This window comes from Callorhinus ursinus, unplaced genomic scaffold (genome assembly GCF_003265705.2).
Source record: "Callorhinus ursinus isolate GAN/ISIS: 27379988/994484 unplaced genomic scaffold, GSC_fseal_2.0 scaffold2, whole genome shotgun sequence".
Taxonomy (NCBI): domain Eukaryota; kingdom Metazoa; phylum Chordata; class Mammalia; order Carnivora; family Otariidae; genus Callorhinus; species Callorhinus ursinus.
In genome coordinates this window covers 49,794,470-49,812,880 of record NW_027397064.1, presented here as the reverse complement: position 1 = coordinate 49,812,880, position 18,411 = coordinate 49,794,470, and the positions used below count along the sequence as shown (strand labels likewise).

General features: G+C 40.7%; 1 protein-coding gene across 1 annotated transcript in view; it reads left to right on the top strand.

The window, feature by feature from the left end:
• The window catches only part of ITGA4 (integrin subunit alpha 4), a 78,133-nt gene that overhangs the window by 55,739 nt on the left and 3,983 nt on the right, over positions 1-18,411 (top strand). The window contains exons 18-26 of the mRNA XM_025849102.2: positions 6,767-6,917; positions 8,513-8,608; positions 9,276-9,355; positions 9,712-9,801; positions 11,878-11,968; positions 14,275-14,382; positions 15,192-15,317; positions 15,975-16,094; positions 18,037-18,135. Coding sequence (XP_025704887.1) covers positions 6,767-6,917; positions 8,513-8,608; positions 9,276-9,355; positions 9,712-9,801; positions 11,878-11,968; positions 14,275-14,382; positions 15,192-15,317; positions 15,975-16,094; positions 18,037-18,135 — 961 coding nt within the window. The remainder of the gene's footprint in view (positions 1-6,766; positions 6,918-8,512; positions 8,609-9,275; positions 9,356-9,711; positions 9,802-11,877; positions 11,969-14,274; positions 14,383-15,191; positions 15,318-15,974; positions 16,095-18,036; positions 18,136-18,411) is intronic.

Here is an 18,411-nt window from a genome sequence, read left to right as displayed (position 1 = left end):
GTTCCAACAAACTGCTTTGCCTTGTAATAAATTCTACTCTATCAGACAAAAATATGCCTCTCCCACGTAAAAGTCCTCTCTCCCTGCTTGGGAATAGTGGGCACGTGTGACACTTGCTCTGCACATTCTCCTGGTTGTCCCTCCACTGGCATTAAGGGCATTTCGTGCCTCTGAGCTACAGCCCTGCTTCAGGTAAATGCATTTCCTCAGCAAAGAACATGAGTTTCTGAGAACTGCCATAACAGACTGCCCACAGCAAACCAAGCAGCGCATGTGCACACTGTCTCATGTGCTCATTAACTTGAGGCTTCTTCCTGAAGGTCTAAATTCTCAGGACAACCAGCCCCAATCATCTGGGCTTGCACGCTAAGATGAAGATGAGCAAATATGATTTTATCAAGATTACAAATACAATACCAGGTATTAGCCATTGTGTAGAAGTTTAAAATCAAGTCTTTCATATAGATGACTGATCCAGATGACACTACTTCCCTTTTTACCGCAGTCATGCATCCCGGGTAAATGATGAAAGCTTTTCCTGAGCAAGTGCGTTCGTTATGTTAGGACTGCTTTGAAGTGCAGGTAACAATACTTGATGAATCGTGACTTAAATAATAAAGGCACTTAATTGTTTTCACGTAATAAGCAGGAGGTGGCTACAGGCTTAATGGGCAGCTACCAAAATCTGAACATGCGTGGTTATCTTTCCAGTTTTCTTGGCTTTTCCCTCATGGCCCCCCAAAGGCCGCAGCAGCATCAAGGTTGCCAACAAAAGAAAAGGGGCAAGAGCAAAATTCTGTGTCCACTTGAGGCTGCCTTCTGGGAAGGGAAGCACCTTGGCAGATCTCTTACTCTGATTTACAGGACCTTGTCATGTGCTCATCCCTGAATTATCATAGATCAATCATAAGTCATTCCCTGAAACTGAATGAGGGGCTTCTCATCTGAATAGCAAGGGAGTACTGCCTTCTGCCTGAATAATCTGGGGTTCTTCTAGCAGCTAAGAAGGGAAGTTACTGTTGGGTAGACAGTGAGCAATGGGCAATATCTGCCACTATGCTGTTTGTCCCCAAAAGAGCAAGTCTATCAAAATTATCCATTTTTAAAATGGAGATGGTAGGAATATATGCCTCACTGATCTCAGAGTCTTGAAAGATGAATTATATCCTTTATGCAGTAAAACATGCTAATTACTAATTGTATCATCCACTCTATCTTCTCCTGCTCTACTCCTTGGGACCTCAAGGAGTCTACCTTTATTCAATGCGAGCTCCTTAAATGTCAATTGACGGATATATTCTAGTTGATGAGAATTTTCCAGTATTTCCTTTTTCCCTGAAGTCAGTAGCAAAAAGAGGACACGATTTCACATGGGCCTGAAGGCCCCTTGCCGCAGGCTAGTTTTTCGTCAAATAAATGACTCCCGTACCTCGACACAGGTACATCTCTGTTGGCATTCTATTTTGTTCTAGCATCTTGATTAAAAACATGTTAGTTATGAAGCCCTAACTCATCTTATCAAGGCAAACCGCATTCATTATCCTAAGACATGAGGAGAATTTCTTGCGAAATAAAACAATATTGTTCACTTAGGGAAACCATAGAGCCTGCTCCCGAAATCCATCATTTTTCTATTCTTCCTCTTTCACTTACTAAGTTAGGATTCTGTATATACACAGTAAGTACCCTGATTTGCTTAAATTATGTGGATTCTGGGCTGCTTTGTAAATTTCAAGAGTGCATTATGCATGTTTTAATGAAGAATGAACCACGATTCCTGGGGAAAGCTCGGGTTCAGCCTTGTCGCACTTCCAGATGTGCACCTGGTCCTTTCTTCTGAAATCACATAAAAAGCTGGTGGGTATCTTTCTGGCAGCACCCTGTTAATGAATCCAGATACAGTAAGACATATATTAAAAAAAGTAGAATTGTAATTATGGTAATGTGGCAAAATAACTTAAAAACGGAAAATAAACCGGGAGTCTGGCTGCTGAAATGTGAGCACTGTGTTTCTCCTTAATTTGCTGTTGTCTTGGAACCTAGCTGTTTATGCAGTGCTGTCACCTTCTGTTGCTTGTCTAAGTGCCAACTTCTTTCCCAAAGGTGCTCAGTGACTAATGCTTTGGTTACCAGCCAGAATATTTTATAAATGTCTATTTCTAGGCAGCTCTTCCACAAGTCTTAATTAAACTTTAATGTCAAGCTGAAGTTTACTTGTAGAACCTCTTAGGTTCCTTCAGTTGTAACACGATTGTGGAGCAGTGGGGGGAGTGCAGGACCACCGTGTTCTCGCACATTTACTTGTGCGGCCAAGCAGGTGCATACTTAGGGCACACAAAGATTTGCGACACAGGCATGAGGAAATCACAGGCGTTCCCCGAAATGGTGGGAGAAAGAGCGTGCTGTTACTGAGTCCGGTTCCTCCACCCTAAAAGGATAGCCATGGTGTAGGATCACTGGTCTGTTAGTTATTAGACATCCTTCCAGAAAAGATCCAAGGTCCCACACTTCAGGGATCAGAAGCTAGAGCTGCTGCTATGCACCCACATGTTCTTCGTTCCTTCCTCCTCGATGTCTCCAGTACCGACCCAGGAACTCTGAGGCCTGGGGTGGCGGGGGAGGGAAGGTCGTCTTCTCTGATGCTGCATCTGATGCCACCCCAAATAACAAAGCCTCGGTCATTGTCAGAATGATCAGATTTTAAAGATAATGATGTCCTGTTGTGCGCTTATTTTGAAACTAATTATACTTCTCAGATCGTTCCAGGGCAAAGCCAGCAAACTTTTTCCATGAAGGGACAGTTAGTAAATATTTTAGGCTTTGTGGGACAGAGGTCTGTCTCAGCTACTCACCTCGGCCATCATAGTGCAGAAGTGGCCGCAGTGAAGGAGCATGGCTGTGTCCAGTAAACGTCTCTTACAAAACCAGGCAGGGGCCCACATTTGGCCTTTAGACAGCAGTCTTGGAGACCCTACTGTAGGTACACTTGCTTTTTACATGATCGTTCTGTTGTACGTTTTTATTTTTTTGTATGCTGTAGTGCCTTATAGTGTATTATTTAAATATAACCTGTTGGTATAATTTAAGCTGGGTGCCAACATTAGCCAGAGTTAGAGATGTTCAGGAGTTGATCCCGGGTTCACAAACTGTAGGGGTCCGCTCCTAGACAGACACGCAGACTAACCCAACAGAAATACATTTATATGTCCACCAAAAGACTGTAATAGCTCCCAACTAGAATTGCCAAAATTCCCAATGATCATTGCATGGATAAAGAAAATGTGGTATGTTTACAAACTGATACATAATACCATTGAGGATAAACCATTTACAACCCTCCACATCTGTAGAGATTAATGTTCTAAGCAAAATTTTAAGTACAGAAAGCCTGATACGTAAAAATTAAATACTTGGTGATTCCACTTACAAGAAATAGAACACCAGGGGCGCCTGAGTGGCTCAGTCGTTAAGCGTCTGCCTTCAGCTCTGGTCATGATCCCAGGGTCCTGGGATCGAGCCCTGAAAGGAAGGTGATGGGTGGGGACAGTCACTGGAAGGGAGGGGAACAAGGGCATTTCTCTCTCATGCTGGTAATACATTTTCTTGATCTGGGTGCTTTCATTAGTGTATTCAGTTTGTAAGAATTCACTGAGCTGTGAATTTTAGGATATGTGTGTTTTTCTGTATGTGCTATCTTGATCAATAAGTGTAAAATGGAAAAAAAAATCAGGATAAGAGGGGCAGAATTTTTAGGTATAAGTGAACTGTGCAGCTTCTTAGATCTCTGCCATTAGAAATAGAAGAGTGGGGAGAAGCGTCTCTAATTTGTTTGCATATTCTGAAGTTCATGAAAATAATTACTCCTCAGAAACTATACTCTTTCTAGGGGCGCCTGGGTGGCTCAGTCGGTTAAGCATCCGACTTCAGCTCAGGTCATGATCTCAGGGTCCTGGAACTGAGCCTCTAGTGGAGCCCCACATTGGGCTCTGCTCTGTGGGGAGTCTGCTTCTCTTTCTCTCTCCTCCTCTGCCCCTGCTTATGCACACGTTCTCTCTCTCTCTCTCTCTCTCTCTCAAATCTTTATACTCTTGGGGCGCCTGGGTAGCTCAGTCATTGAGCGTCTGCCTTCGGCTCGGGTCATGGTTCCAGGATCCTGGGATCGAGCCCCGCATCGGGCTCCCTGCTCAGCGGGAAGCCTGCTTCTCCCTCTCCCACTCCCCCTGCTTGTGTTCCCTCTCTCGCTGTGTCTCTCTCTCTGTCAAATAAATAAATAAAAATTAAAAAAAAATCTTTATACTCTTTCCAGTATTGATATTGCCATTAATTTATTGGTCAATTCAGTAGCTGTATTGCCACTAAAATGTTAGGTTGTGTGATGGGGTACAGATCATATGAATGTAGTAGTAGTAGATGTTTATTTAACGAAACATTTGGAATTTGTATACTGTCACGGAATAGATAAACATGGCTATCATTTGGTAAAATTTATAATGATGAGTTAATGATGAGTTGTTTTTTTTTACAATCATTTATGCAGTAATTTCTCCAGTTTTTCTGATGTTTTTCTTTAGTGTTACCTGACCCTTTTTAATGTTTGATACAGTTATATACCACATACATTTTTTTGAACACTGTGTTTATAGGCTCTGAGTGATAATCATGATCTAGCATCTTCTCTCCAGAACTTACTCTAGTGATGAGAAAAACCAGACAGTGTGAAAACATTACCTCAAAGGGGTGCCCAGTGTGCTGAGAGAAGGAGAGGAAGAAGCTACTTTAGTTAGGGGGGATGCAGTGCTGAGGTAGGAGGGTTAGAAATGAGTGTCAACTGGAAGAACTTCTCACAACTATTACCACTTAGCTGAGTCTTGAAAAGAACAAATCAACCAGAGACATGAAGAGGGAAGATGTTAAAGGCAGAGAGAGAGCTTAAAGTAAGATACAGAACACATGTGTCTGGATACCTGTTTGCAGGTAAGTTTGGCTGAAGAAAGGAATGAGTTGTGCGGTGGGAAGTGTGGCCTCATGTGTCGTGCTAGTAAGTTAGCATCCTCTCTTGACGGCGCTAAAGCACAGTAAGCAGGCACAGGACATTGTCAAGTTTGCTTTCTGGAAAGTGATCCTCTCTGGCAGTGTGAAAATTGGATTGGAAAAGGAGGGCTTGAGAAATCAGTTAAGAGTATAATCCATGGTAAATCATGAACTTCCTTTATATTAAAAAAATTAAATAATCCGAAAATTAAATAAACCTAAATAATCAGAGTGGTAGAAAAGCAAGAAGCAACATGCCTTTTCTACCTTCAGGCAAAGTGGTTCCCTGCCTTGGTTTCCCAGAGCCCCTCATGCACAGCTCTTTCCTGTGGATTTATAATAGTTGTTTACATTTGTCTATACATCTGTCCTTTACAAGCTCTACAAAGTGGGGATCTTTTAAACTATCTTTGTATCAGGGAATAAGGAACGTGATGATTATATAGGAGCTTTCAGTTACAGTCATTCCTGTGTCTTCAAATAATGATTACAAGCATAAATTTTCAAACCTGTTCTTTAACCCTGTTCTCAAACACCCTTTGTTTTAAATCAATTCACAAATAACCATTAAATGTGGACTCTGTGTTTAGCACTTCCATAAATAGTTTATTCACACACTAATCTATACAGATGTTGATGTGAATGCTACAATGTAAACGTGAGTAAACATTCTCAAGTGCTGGGTGAAAGGTTACCTTTCTTACTGCTAGGATTATCCTCACCTGACCCTTTGCTTTGGGTCACATCCTTCACTGGTTGAACCAATTTTTCTAAATTTTAAATTCTTGGATAGAATCATTGTGTAAAAGTTTTCTTTGGGCTCTTCTAATGCTCTCATTGGTAAAGAGAACTGGCTGTGTAAGCATTTACCTGGAGACTTTAGAACATTCTGGCTGTGGTACTTTGAAGGTCTTTACACCTCAACTTCTGTATATAAAAACGTGTTGTTCTGAGATTTCATGGAATGTGCATGAGCCAAATTTTCAGCGTAGTAATTATTACTACTGCGGATGGCGGCTGAGGCTTCAAAACGCTGAACCACCTCCTCCCAACTTGAAGGCCTGGGGCCAGAGCCCGAACTGGAACTCGCTTTCTCATAGGTCTGGATTTGCTGCAGTCTTCTCTTTCCAGGGCGCGGGATGGTGAAACATGGCTGCAGTTCTGGTTTTAATTTGGTCTAGTGATTGGTCGAGCGGACCAGCCTGCCATAAAAAATGAATTGTAGTGCAACAGACTGTAGGGGCATCCACTTGCTGGGCAGAGCCGTCCTTTCCTGGGCTGTGCTCATTCCCCCAGAACATCCTCTGTTTGGCTGGTGTTTGTCTCTAGAGTCTCCTTTTTTCCCCAGTTCCCCCCATTTTCCCCTTTGGTTTGGGCAGCAGCTAGTTCAAGGTCTTTCAAGAGGTAAAGAAAAGAAAGCTTTGCTTTTAGAAAAATATTGTGAAACAGTGAGGAAAACATGTTAAAGCTATAGATGTGAAACAGAAAGGAGATTAACTTAATTATGACTAAAAATAACAAACTTCCTGGGTAATAGCTGACTGAATTTATCTGAAACATGAAAAATTGAGTTCTTTCTAACATGAATGGGTATCTACTTGTATGGGCTCATTTCCCCCATGGTGTTTTTCCAAATTACTATTTTATGATCAGGATAAATGAGGAGATGGGATTTTTATTTCTCAAACATTACTTACTTGTTACTAAGTAACATTAAATATTACTTAATTTTTAGGCCACATGAAAATAAGACCTATCTTGCTGTTGGGAGTATGAAGACAGTAATGTTGAATGTGTCCTTGTTTAATGCTGGAGATGATGCATATGAAACAGCTCTGCACATTAAACTCCCCTCTGGCCTTTACTTCATTAAGATTTTAGATCTGGTAAGTATCAAAAACCGTAGCATGATACTATATTTCATTTTTTTTTAAATGTCAGTGGTATGGGACCCTGGGTGGCTCAGGCAGTTAAGCTTCTGCTTTTGGCTCAGGTCATGATTCCAGAGTCCTGGTATCAAGCCCCATGTCCAGGCTCCCTGCTCAGTGGGGAGTCTGCTTCTCCCTCTGCCTCTCTGCCCGCACCCTGACTTGTGCTCTCTCTCTCAAGTAAATAAATAAAATTTTCTTAAAAAATGTACATGGTATGTAATCCGTTTCATGGACATGAGGCCTAAATATTTGGGGTGTATGCAGACTAATCACTAGAGCTTCCATTGATTTTGAGACTTCCTTCTTGCTCCTGATCAAAATGATAAGTTCCTTGGTATCTGAGATCAAAAAAGTTTGCTTCCCTCTTCCAAATGCTACCGTGTGAGAGACCCCATTGTCCAAGCAAGCTGCTTGGATGCTGCTGCTTTTCTCATTGATGACCTGCTCATCTGGTGCCATGGTGCCACTCGTCTTGGCCGGGCTCCCTGAACAAGCAATATTGGTCCTCCAAGCTGGGCGCCCGGAGTTACTGCTCTGCAGTTTACATTCACATACCCAGTTTTGTTCCCAAAGAACTTCCAACAAATACCGTACAACCAGCAATCCTCCACAAATTCTGAAGTCCTAGTGTCAACCAGAGCACAGGCAATTTCTCTTTTCTGGCAAGAGTTTGAAGCACCTAGAGTACCGTGCCTCAGTCGAGAACAGTTAAATCTATCAGCAAGGCATTAGTAAGGTCGATTTCAAAGAGAAAAACCTCAGTCACTTTCTCCTTTGATGCCTATCTTTTCCCTTAGCAAATTTACCTCTCTCTTAACCAGAGACCATCTCTTCAAACCAAGGGCATTTAGAGAGGTCTTTGACCCTTTTCTCTAGAGCCCTGGGAGCCTATTTGCAATAGTATGAGGGAAAGCTCAAAAAATATCCATCTGTCTATATAATATATAGTACATTTATAGTATATATACACACACCCATCTATAGCACATATACATCTATAGGATATAGTGTGTATATGTACACATGTACAGTACATAGATACACCAAGATGTACATTTCCCTGAATGTTTGACTATATATATATATATATATATACTATTGTGATGACAGTTACTATAATTCTATACCTTTGTCACATTCTCACATCCCAGACAGAAGAGAGTCAATGAAATAGGGCCTTCATGAAATACTTGCTTCATGATTTTTCAAGAAACTGGACCTTGAATTAAATAGGGAATACAAACATGAATGAAAGCTACAAGCCCAGGAGTTATTCTGTGTATTCTTTGGAGAATTTACAGGTGTATTAAAATATACCTCTGTGTGTGTGTGTGTGTGTGTGTGTGTGTGTGTGCGCCCGTGTGCAGACACGCGCGTTCACATTTATAAATTTTATTTATATTTCTATTGATCCCAAAAACAAACAGAAAATAGACTTCCAGGAAAGCAAATTCTTGAGGAATGATTTTCTTTTCAAAGACTATTCTTAAGCATATGTTACAAACTTCTTACCTTCTTACCTAAAGTGGTTGTTTCATTTTCCCTCTTAGGAAGAGAAACAAATAAGCTGCGAAGTAACAGACAGCTCTGGCTTAGTCAAACTTGACTGCAGTGTTGGTTATATATATGTAGATCACCTATCAAGGGTAAGCATTTAGCATGTATAGTTTTGGCTTATGAACATGAACATAAAATATTTTCTATTTTTTCTGTTTATGCTGTGAACAAGTATATAATTATTTATTTGCTTAGGGTAAGTAGCTAACTGACGAAATAAAACTCACACCAACTGGGCTTAGATCTTTGAGATTGTGTTTATATTCTTGGCAATGTTCACTGTAAAAAAAAAAAAATAGGGGCACATGTTTGTGTCAAGATGGGCATGTGAATGTGTCAATCAGAATTCTACTCCCCTGTCTCACCCTCCCCTGACACCCCCCCTACCCCTCTCTACCCCAGGTGGTCCTATCTGCCAGGCATGTTACCTCTGCTATACAAAAAGGTGTTACTGGCAAGAGTCCTCACTCAAGTTGTTAAAGCATCTCTAATTTTGTCAGTCTGGACCTGCCTGTCTTTACATTTAGAAGGAGGCTTTGTCTCTGAATGTCACTTGTGGAAGCTGGTGCTTTAAATTTGCCACAACCACAACAGCTTCCTGGAGCTCACTGCCTGAGTGAGGGGTAGCCGTGCTTCTAGAACATAGTCTCTAATCTGCATTCCACAGAACATCAACATTAGGAAAATTTCAGATGATAAAAAATACTATTTTTGGATTTTTTTTTAAATGGGTATTTCCCTCTCTGTGTTTTACAGATAGATATCAGCTTTCTCCTGGATGTGAGCTCTCTCAGCAGAGCAGAAGAGGATCTCAGCATCACAGTGCATGCCACCTGGTATATTACATTGTGAAAAAATAATGGTGCTAAAGGAAGTGTACCCCTGAGTTTAGGGTGGGGGGACTTAAGGGAACCATGAAGCTGTGTTCCACTGTCTGCAGGAGAAAACTTCTCTTGTGTGATCTAAGAAACAAAAACATCTCTAACCATCTTTGGAGGAAATAACACTGTAAATCATGAGAGCAAATTTCTGCCAACCCTGTCATAAACATTTCTTACCACATCTTTCCCCCCCTGCCACTCCCCAAGCCTCCAGATATATTCAGTATACATGATAATGTGATTAGTCCTCTCTGAAGATGATTTTTATGTTTGGGGGATTCTAACAGGGTGTCTTCTATTTGCTTCTGTAGTGCAAATGAAGGGGAAACGGACGACCTGAAGCGTAACAGAGTGACTTTAGCAATACCTCTCAAGTATGAAGTCATGCTAACTGTTCATGGGTAAGTAAATACGGGCGCCTCCTGTAAAGTTGAGAGCCAATTTTAAATTCTGTTGCTTCTTGCATTATTGGTCAAAAAGATATTTAAAAAAAATTTTTAAGTAAAGATCCTGTGCTGTTTCTGTCCCTTAATAAAGACCTGGTGTTGCATTCTCTTGCTTAGCTCTTCATTAGCTTCATGTACTCTGTAATCACTACTGGGGCCTCTTCAAGCTAGTACCCAGGTGGGGCTTTCTTCCTGGAAAAGCCCCAGAAGCCTCTAGCAGGTCATGTGCAGCCTGTCAGTTGTATGCTGTGCAGGCCAGGGGGCCCCGGGGGTGGGGGAGGGCAGTGTGCAGTTGGTATGGTCATTCTTGGTGGCTGCAGCCAGTGTGAAGTTCTAGGAAGTGTAAGCTTGGTCCACTCACCACTCTCCACAACCCACATCTTACCTGTGTTGCAAATCGATGGAGATATGAGAGAGCCAAGCTGCAAGGTGTCCCCTGACCACTCACCCATGGCCCCAGAGCCAGCATTCACTGGTTCCCCACAATGTTAGTGATTGTGTGGACCCTCCTCAGAATCAAGATGGAAACATGGGGAGAAAGATTTAAGGAGTATTAAGAAAACCTTTAGTGATTTTACTGGAAATGATTCAGGCTATTAGTCTTTGTTTAAAACCATATTTTTTAAAAAAAATGTATTTGAGAGAAAGAGAAAGCAGGAGAGGTAAGAAGTGGGCTCCCCACTGAGCAGGGAGCCCAACTCAGGGCTCGGTCCCAGGACCCCAGGACCATGACCTGAGCCGAAGGCAGATGCTTAACCGGCTGATCTACCCAGGCATCCCTAAAACCCTATTAAAGGAACAGAAGAGGGACGCCTGGGTGGCTCAGTCGTTAAGCATCTGCCTTCGGCTCAGGTCATGATCTCAGGGTCTAGGGATTGAGCCCCACATCGGGCTCCCTGCTCAGCGGGAAGCCTGCTTCTCCCTCTCCCACTCCTCCTGCTTGTGTTCCTTCTCTGGCTGTCTCTCTTCTCTGTCAAATAAATAAAATCTTTAAAGGAACAGAAGATAGGAGATACCGAACAAATAGACTGATGAGCTTTTCTTGTTGCTCTAAATATAAACCATCCCCAATCATTTTTAACCACTTGCAGAGATGGCATATAATTATATAAAAATGGTGTCTGCAACTGAAAGAAATTGAGTATCACGTTTCCGAGATGAAAACAAGCAGAAGAGAGAGGAAGCCATTCAGGAGGGGAGAACCTAGTGCATCAGTGGGGAGCAGAGAAAAGCTGACACCATGTTTCCTGGTTTTGAAGCCTTATCTCACTTCCTTTTCTTTTCTTATGATGAATGTCCTCCACACGGTATTTTGGGCAAGGAATGTTCTGCGAGTATAAAACTGCCTAAATCTACAGCATTTCAATATTTCTGTGTAGCCAGTCTCTAATTTGTGTTACTTCACATTAGCTGCCAAATAAGAGCAACTGGTGGAATTGGGATTCCCCAGAAAAGTACTTCTTAGAATTCACTACTGACCTCCATGTCTAATCACAGGCAAAAGAGTGACAACCGTGTATTCCTAAGCAGAAAGTTTACCATACTTACTAATGTTTGAATTGTTCCCAGCCTTGGGGTTCATTACAAATAGCCAGCAGGAATTGGATCATAAAGACATAATTCAAAAATAGGTAAAATAGATTGACTTATAGGAAGATATTGGAGCTATAGGGATAAAGTTAAGAATTTCTCTCATATTTGTCAAATTTATATGAATCATTTGAGGGCTGAGAGAGAAGGAATGGCCAGTGGACTGAACCAGGCAGTGCTGGGAAGACAAAGGATATTTGTGGGAAGAGACATTAACACCCAAGTCAGAGCACATGGCTTTCTGATTTTCTTACATTTCACTGAAATTCATATCTTACCAAGAAACCAAAAATATTCATTGGTTCTTAGAGGCCTCTACAGTCTGGAATATAGTCTTAAATAGCATTTTTAAGAGAGATGCCATAATCCAGACTATAAAGAAAGACTGTTTATCTTAGCTCATCAAGTAAGAGCAGTTAAATTTGAATTTGTTTCTTTCAGGTTTGTCAACCCAACTTCATTTGTGTATGGACCAAAGGAAGAAAATGAGCCTGAGATGTGCATGGCAGAGAAAATGAACTTCACTTTCCATGTAAGAAGACTTGTTGTGATATTTGTAGGGAACTTGTAGGAAGCTTGTTCCTGCTGCCTTGCTCCAGAGGACATCATAGGCTGTGATGCCCCGCAGCTTAGGGGCCCGCCATGCCTGGTGGCAGCACGGTTACTCTGTCCTCTCTCCTCCTGGGTCCTTGCTCCTGGTTTCCTCCCTTGCCTTTGCCCTGTTACCAAAGCCCATGACTCCTTACAAATACCATGGGAAGGAGTAAGCCCAGGAACAGAGGTAACTCCTGAAACAGGCAAAGTTACGGGAGGAATTGAACCTGCTAGAGGTGCATACGGAGATCAGGATAGGCCAAGGGAAAGCATCATTGGGTGCAAATCAGTGAACTCTCTTCTTGGTTCAAGCTTTTATACAAACGCTAACATTACCTAGTAACGGTAGCTCTTACCTCCTGCATTCCCCACTTAAGATCGGCTTGGTCAGCCGTTTAGGTTATAGGTATATGACCTGTTACAAGTAATGCCATTTATTAAATTGTTTACAAAAAAAGGTATCATCCAAACACATTAATATAAAGGTAAATTTTTTTAAAAAAATTTTACTCTTAAACTGAAACTTTTGGGGCATCATGGATATGATAATTGGAGATAATGTCCACAACAATACTTTTTTGAATCAAAAGCACTACACCAAACATTCTTAGAGCTATGTAACAATCCACAGAATGTGCGTGAGTCTGGATTTAGGTACATTATGATATTTTTTTGTAAGGCAATGCTTTTGAAAATGTAGGTCAGCAGGGCACGTGGGTGGTGCAATCAGTTAAGCATCTGAATCTTGTGGTATGGTTGTGAGGTCAAGCCCCATGTTAGGCTCCGTGCTTGGTGTGGAATCTGCTTAAGATTTTCTATCTCCCCCTCTAGCTCATGCTCCTTCTCTAAAACAAATATTTGTTAAAAAATTAAAATGTAGGTCAGAATCACTTGAGGTACTTATTCCAATGCAAATTCCTGGACCCTGCTCCAGATCTGTAGAATGACCTCGGAATCCTGCAGAGTCTGTGTATACCCGAGTTTTTGTTATATTAGTGTCCATTAGTGTTGAAAAAATATAGTCCTCTGCTTTGAAGTCCTAAGAAACGCTCCTATCAGAGCCCAGTGAGAGCTCAGCTCAGTTTCTGTTTTAGTTTATCAGAGCACAGACTCTAGAAGGCCTATTTTTTAACTTACAATGCATGGTTAAGTATTTTTCACTTAAGTTACAGTGGAGCGAATAGCACTGGAGGTATCTTCAGTCTGTAGGCTCGGTGAGTCTGTGCAAATTTGAGGAGGTTCTTAGAGGTCTCGAGGTCATTAGGCGAACAAGGATGAAGGATATTTGAGGTTAGACCGATCATTGGCTGGCATGAGGAAGACCCTGTCTAAAGGTTTGGGCAGTGCGGGGTTGTCATTGCTGAGACCACCTTCTGCGACTGCCCTGTACCCCACGGCCTAGCCATCTCCACATGCCAGGGACACATTCTTTCTTCCGTATCATGTGCTTCCTAAAGATTATTGCAAATGCAGTTGTGCTATTTCATTCAGATAGTGTGGCATATCTCTTTTCTGACTCACTCAGTGGGTTTCATAGTTAAGCTCTGAGGAGACAATAATTTTGGCTGGATTTCCTTCCTCAGAGAGCTGCAATCCCCAAATTTACCAGTAATGAAGTAGCATCTACCTCTGCATTATTATTAAAAGGCTGTTGTATTTTCTCTACCCCTTTCAATTTTCTGAGTGCATCAGCAGCATTATTACCCTGAACTGAAATATATTCTTATTCACTTACTGCGATGAGGATTATCCTCTCAGCAGAGTGATTTTGTGAAACCTGGGGTTTGGAGGTAGAATACCTGAGCTTCTTGTCACTCTGTAGCCATCCCAGGCACATCATTCACACTTCTGAGCCTTTTCCTGAGCTGGAGAATAAAATGTCAGCTCGCCTCATGGGATAGTTGTGAGGATCACTTGATCAAGGGTTTTTAGATACATAATGTGCCATACAAGTTGTCTTTTTCTTTAGACTGTTTCTCCAGTAACCAACAGCCTGGACCATTTGGCCTAAGCAGTATCAAAAGGAGAGGGCTAGGAATAATGAGCAAATTATTAGCAAACTTTTTTAAAGTTCTGACTGTGGATCTTTGATGTCCCTTTGCCATGCAGTCGCCAACTCCAAACCCCCCACCATTCTAAATGTTACATGAAACATCCGGGTTCACCCAAAAGCTCGCTGATACCTGTCCTTACATTTATGAAAAATATGTTTAAGTTGTTAAAATTTTTTTTCTTCCTTCTCAGGTTATCAACACTGGCCATAGCATGGCTCCAAATGTTAGTGTGGAAATAATGGTACCAAATTCTTTTGCCCCCCAAACCGATAAGCTGTTCAACATTTTGGATGTCCAGGTAAAAATGTGTTCCTTCCTTTATTCTATGTTGCTAAATAGATAAATCTGTTAACTTGTTTGAGTCACACTCTCAGCTATGAATTCACCACGTACTTACTGAGTACACTTTGACTATTACGCATTAGAACTGTAGGGTTAGAGGGACCTTGTCATTTGACGTATACGATCGCTAACAGAACTCTGCTCCTTCCATCTTCAGTGCATTTTTCCTTGTGAAAATGGCCCTGTGGACGTAATTGGTGAAATTCTCTATAAATCTTGAGGCCTCTGTTGAAAAATCAGTATTTCAGCCTTTTTTTTTTCAACAGAATTGATATCCTTATGTTGATGATTACATCAGAATTGTCTTGTACCTTCCCATTTTCAAGACAAGCAGTCAACAAATAAATCTGCTCATTGGGTTTGAGATCTAATTTTAAAATATCTTACCTGAATTCCAGACTTAGATGGCAGGACATGCTGTTATGACATGTTATCGTTTTATTTTGTGTCTAAAGCCAAAGAAATGTTGAATTTCATGCTAATGTTCAAGTGTCCATTTTTCACATTGCCTTATTTTCTGTAAGGTAGGGCCCTGTGCTCACTTTAGCACCTATATCCAACCTTGTTAAAATGTTGCTGGGTTTCTGAGTTTTTGCCACGGAGACTTAATCTTTCCCAAATAAGTCTGTCCCAAAAATATTTCCACAATTTCAGAAATACTTGATATATTTTAGAAAAGGTAAGCAACTGGAACTTTAAAGATCATGTAGTTTTTGCAGTTCTCTCCAGTATGGATAAGATTTTTCTCACTTTCTATCTATATAGACTACAGCTGGAGAATGCCATTTTAAAAATTATCAAAGAAAGTGTGCATTAGAGCAGGAGAAAGGTCCAATGGAGATCCTGAAAGACATTTTCAAATTCTTGTCCAAGACTGATAAGAAGCTACTGGTAAGTTTCCATTTTTCAGGTTGTAGATTTTGCTTTCCAGCATACAGAACCAAAGCACTTAAAACCAAGAACCAGTGGGTTTGAGCTGTCAGTTGAGTATGGGAAAGAAACAAGGTAATACTCTTGCACATGAGGAATACACGTGCTTGGAGAGAGACCCAGGGCTGTGTGTGTGTGTGCGCGCGCGCGCACACACACACACACACACACACACACACACTTTCATTATTTATCTAACCCATGCCTATTTTGTGCCAGCCAGACATTGTTCTAGACCCTTTAGGAGGCCAAGGTAGAGTATTCAGCTGAGCAGACTTTGTGACATGAGATTAACTTACACTCCTTTCATTTTAGTGAGTTTATGAAGAAACCAAAAACCCTGAGGAAGTGATCCTACCTTCAAATGATCCAAGTTTTACAAAGCAACATAGAACATGTAACTTAACACAGCCCTGATTAGGAGTCTTTGTTTTAATTCTCAGAACACATGCTTCAGCTCAAATACTTTTTTGTTGTAGTTTATAAAACATTCATGTTTTGTTTAAAGCAAAATAATTTTTTAAATGCCACCCATGGGAGATGTTTAATTCCATGTAAAATATTTTAGCCACCTTTAAAAAAATGTTTTAATGTAGCTCTTTTGTATTTTTTTCCAAGTTCTGCATAAAAGATGATCCATATTGTTTAAATTTTTTCTGCCATTTTGGGAAAATGGAAAGTGGAAAAGAAGCCAGCGTTCACATTCAGTTGGAAGGCCGGCCATACCTTTCGGAAATGGTAAGTAAAATAAAATGACAACTTTGAGTTTGTAGATTTTGTATGAACTTATCTACAATCATCTTATTTAGGTAGGATGGTATGTGAGGAGGCATTTAAGTAAGTAAGAACAGTAAAATTTGGAGTGGAACTCTACAACTGTTTGCATGTATCGCTTCAGCTGAATTCACTGTCTAAATGATATGGCTTTAGTAATTAAACAGATAATTAAGACTGTAAAATAGACTATGGAATAATTAAGGTTTATTTTAGAAAGCATGTCCAACTGCTTATAAACTTTGATTAAATCGCAGAAATTGGCTACCTATTTTATATAACCTTAAGGTCTTTTTCTAAACTATTATTTTTTAAAGATTTTATTTATTTGACAGAGAGACACAACGAGAGAGGGAACACAAGCAGGGGGAGTGGGAGAGGGAGAAGCAGGCTTTCCGCCGAGCAGGGAGCCCGATGCGGGGCTCATTCCCAGGACCCTGGGATCATGACCTGAGCCGAAGGCAGACGCTTAATGACTGAGACACCCAGGCGCCCTCTAAACTACTTTAAATTATGCTTAAATATTTAAGAAGTAAAACTAAGGCTTTCCTAAAATCAACTAAAACATCAAAATTTATCAACAATAAAGCACAAATATATGATAACAATTAAAAACTTTGAAAGGTTGAATAAATAATACATCTTGGACTTCTTCCTAGAAATAAGTATGCAGATTTGGGGGCAGCTGGGTGGCTCAGTCAGTTAAGTGTCAGGCTCTTCATGTTGGCTCAGGTCATGACCTCAGGGTCATGAGATTGAGCCCTACGTTGGGCTCCGTGCTCGGGGTGGAGGGGTGGGGAGTCTGCTTGAGCATTCTCTCTCTCCCTCTGCCCCTCCCCTTGCTCACATTCTCTCTCTAAAATGAATCTTTAAAAAAAGAGATAAAATTGGTTTTATCTGGAGTTCTGTTCTTCAATTTACCTGATAAATATGGATAATGTCTTTTGCGGGGGTGTTGCAGATTATATGAGATACATTTTGTAAAAAGCACTTAGTGCATGGTATATAGTAAGCCAAAGAAATGGTAGTTTTATTTTGTTTAAAGAATGTTTAAAATTGCTACACAGTGGTCAAGGGGGGAAAAAAAAAGATCCACCAGATACAGAAGTAAGTAAGAGATGTTTGCTGTAGTTCCAATTGTGCTAAAACTAAATCATGAGACCATCATCAGCAAGTTATTTAAACTTTTGCAATTTGCCTCCTCATACACTTGAAGTCCAGGTTTCTCAACAATGGGCACTATTGGCATTGTACCAGATTTTTCCATTACAGTATTAAACTATATGTATTTTATCAGAGCAGCAAGATGACAACACTGTTTAGAAAAAAAAAAAAGCCTAGCTAAAATAAATTTGAAGAAACATTTATCAGGTGAAGAAAGTCTTATTTGGGAAAAAGATTCAATATCTAGGAAAAAAATTAACTATCAAATATTTAAATACTTAAATATTACAAATATCTAGTTATCTGCAAACTAGTCATTTTTTTTTTTAAGATTTTATTTTTGCGAGGGGAGAGAGAGAGCGCACATGAGCAGGAGTCGGGGGCAGAGGGAGAAGTGGGCTTCCCGCTGTGCAAGGACCCTCCCCCCTCCCCGATAGGGAAATTGACCCTGGGATCATGACCTGAGCCAAAGGCAGACACTTAACCGACTGAGCCACCCAGGTGCCTAAACTATTCATGTTTAATAAAAGGATTTCAATAAAATGATGCCAGAAAAATTAATACTATGACCATGCCTTTGGAAACAAAGGCAGCGCTGCATTGCAATTAACTATAAAGGGTGAAATAAATTGGGGAAGATCAATTGTAAAAGCCTCAGCTAGTAGGTAAGGATCATGAGAAATGAATATGTCTTCACAAAATAAAACTATGAGTCAGGCTACAGTGTTCTTTTTTTAAACAGGATGAGACTTCGGCCCTCAAGTTTGAAATAAGAGCAACAGCTTCTCCAGAGCCTAATCCAAAAGTTATTGAACTAAACAAGGATGAGAATGTTGCACACGTAAGATTACCATTTTACCTGAAACCTTAGGATTGTAGGGAAAAACTATTGCTGGAGCGTTTAGTCAGGAAAATAGATTAGATTGACTAGATCATGGAGGGCTAGAAATACTTTACCGAGGTTGGGCATTTTCTACAACTGGTGGGAGGGAAGGATGCAGATGGCTTTTTCAGGAGGTGAACTTGGTAGGGATTATCTGGATGAAGAAACATGGAGCAAGCTGATTCTGCTAAATGGTTACCAGTGTTTCTTAGAACCAGCAAGAGAAGGGGATGG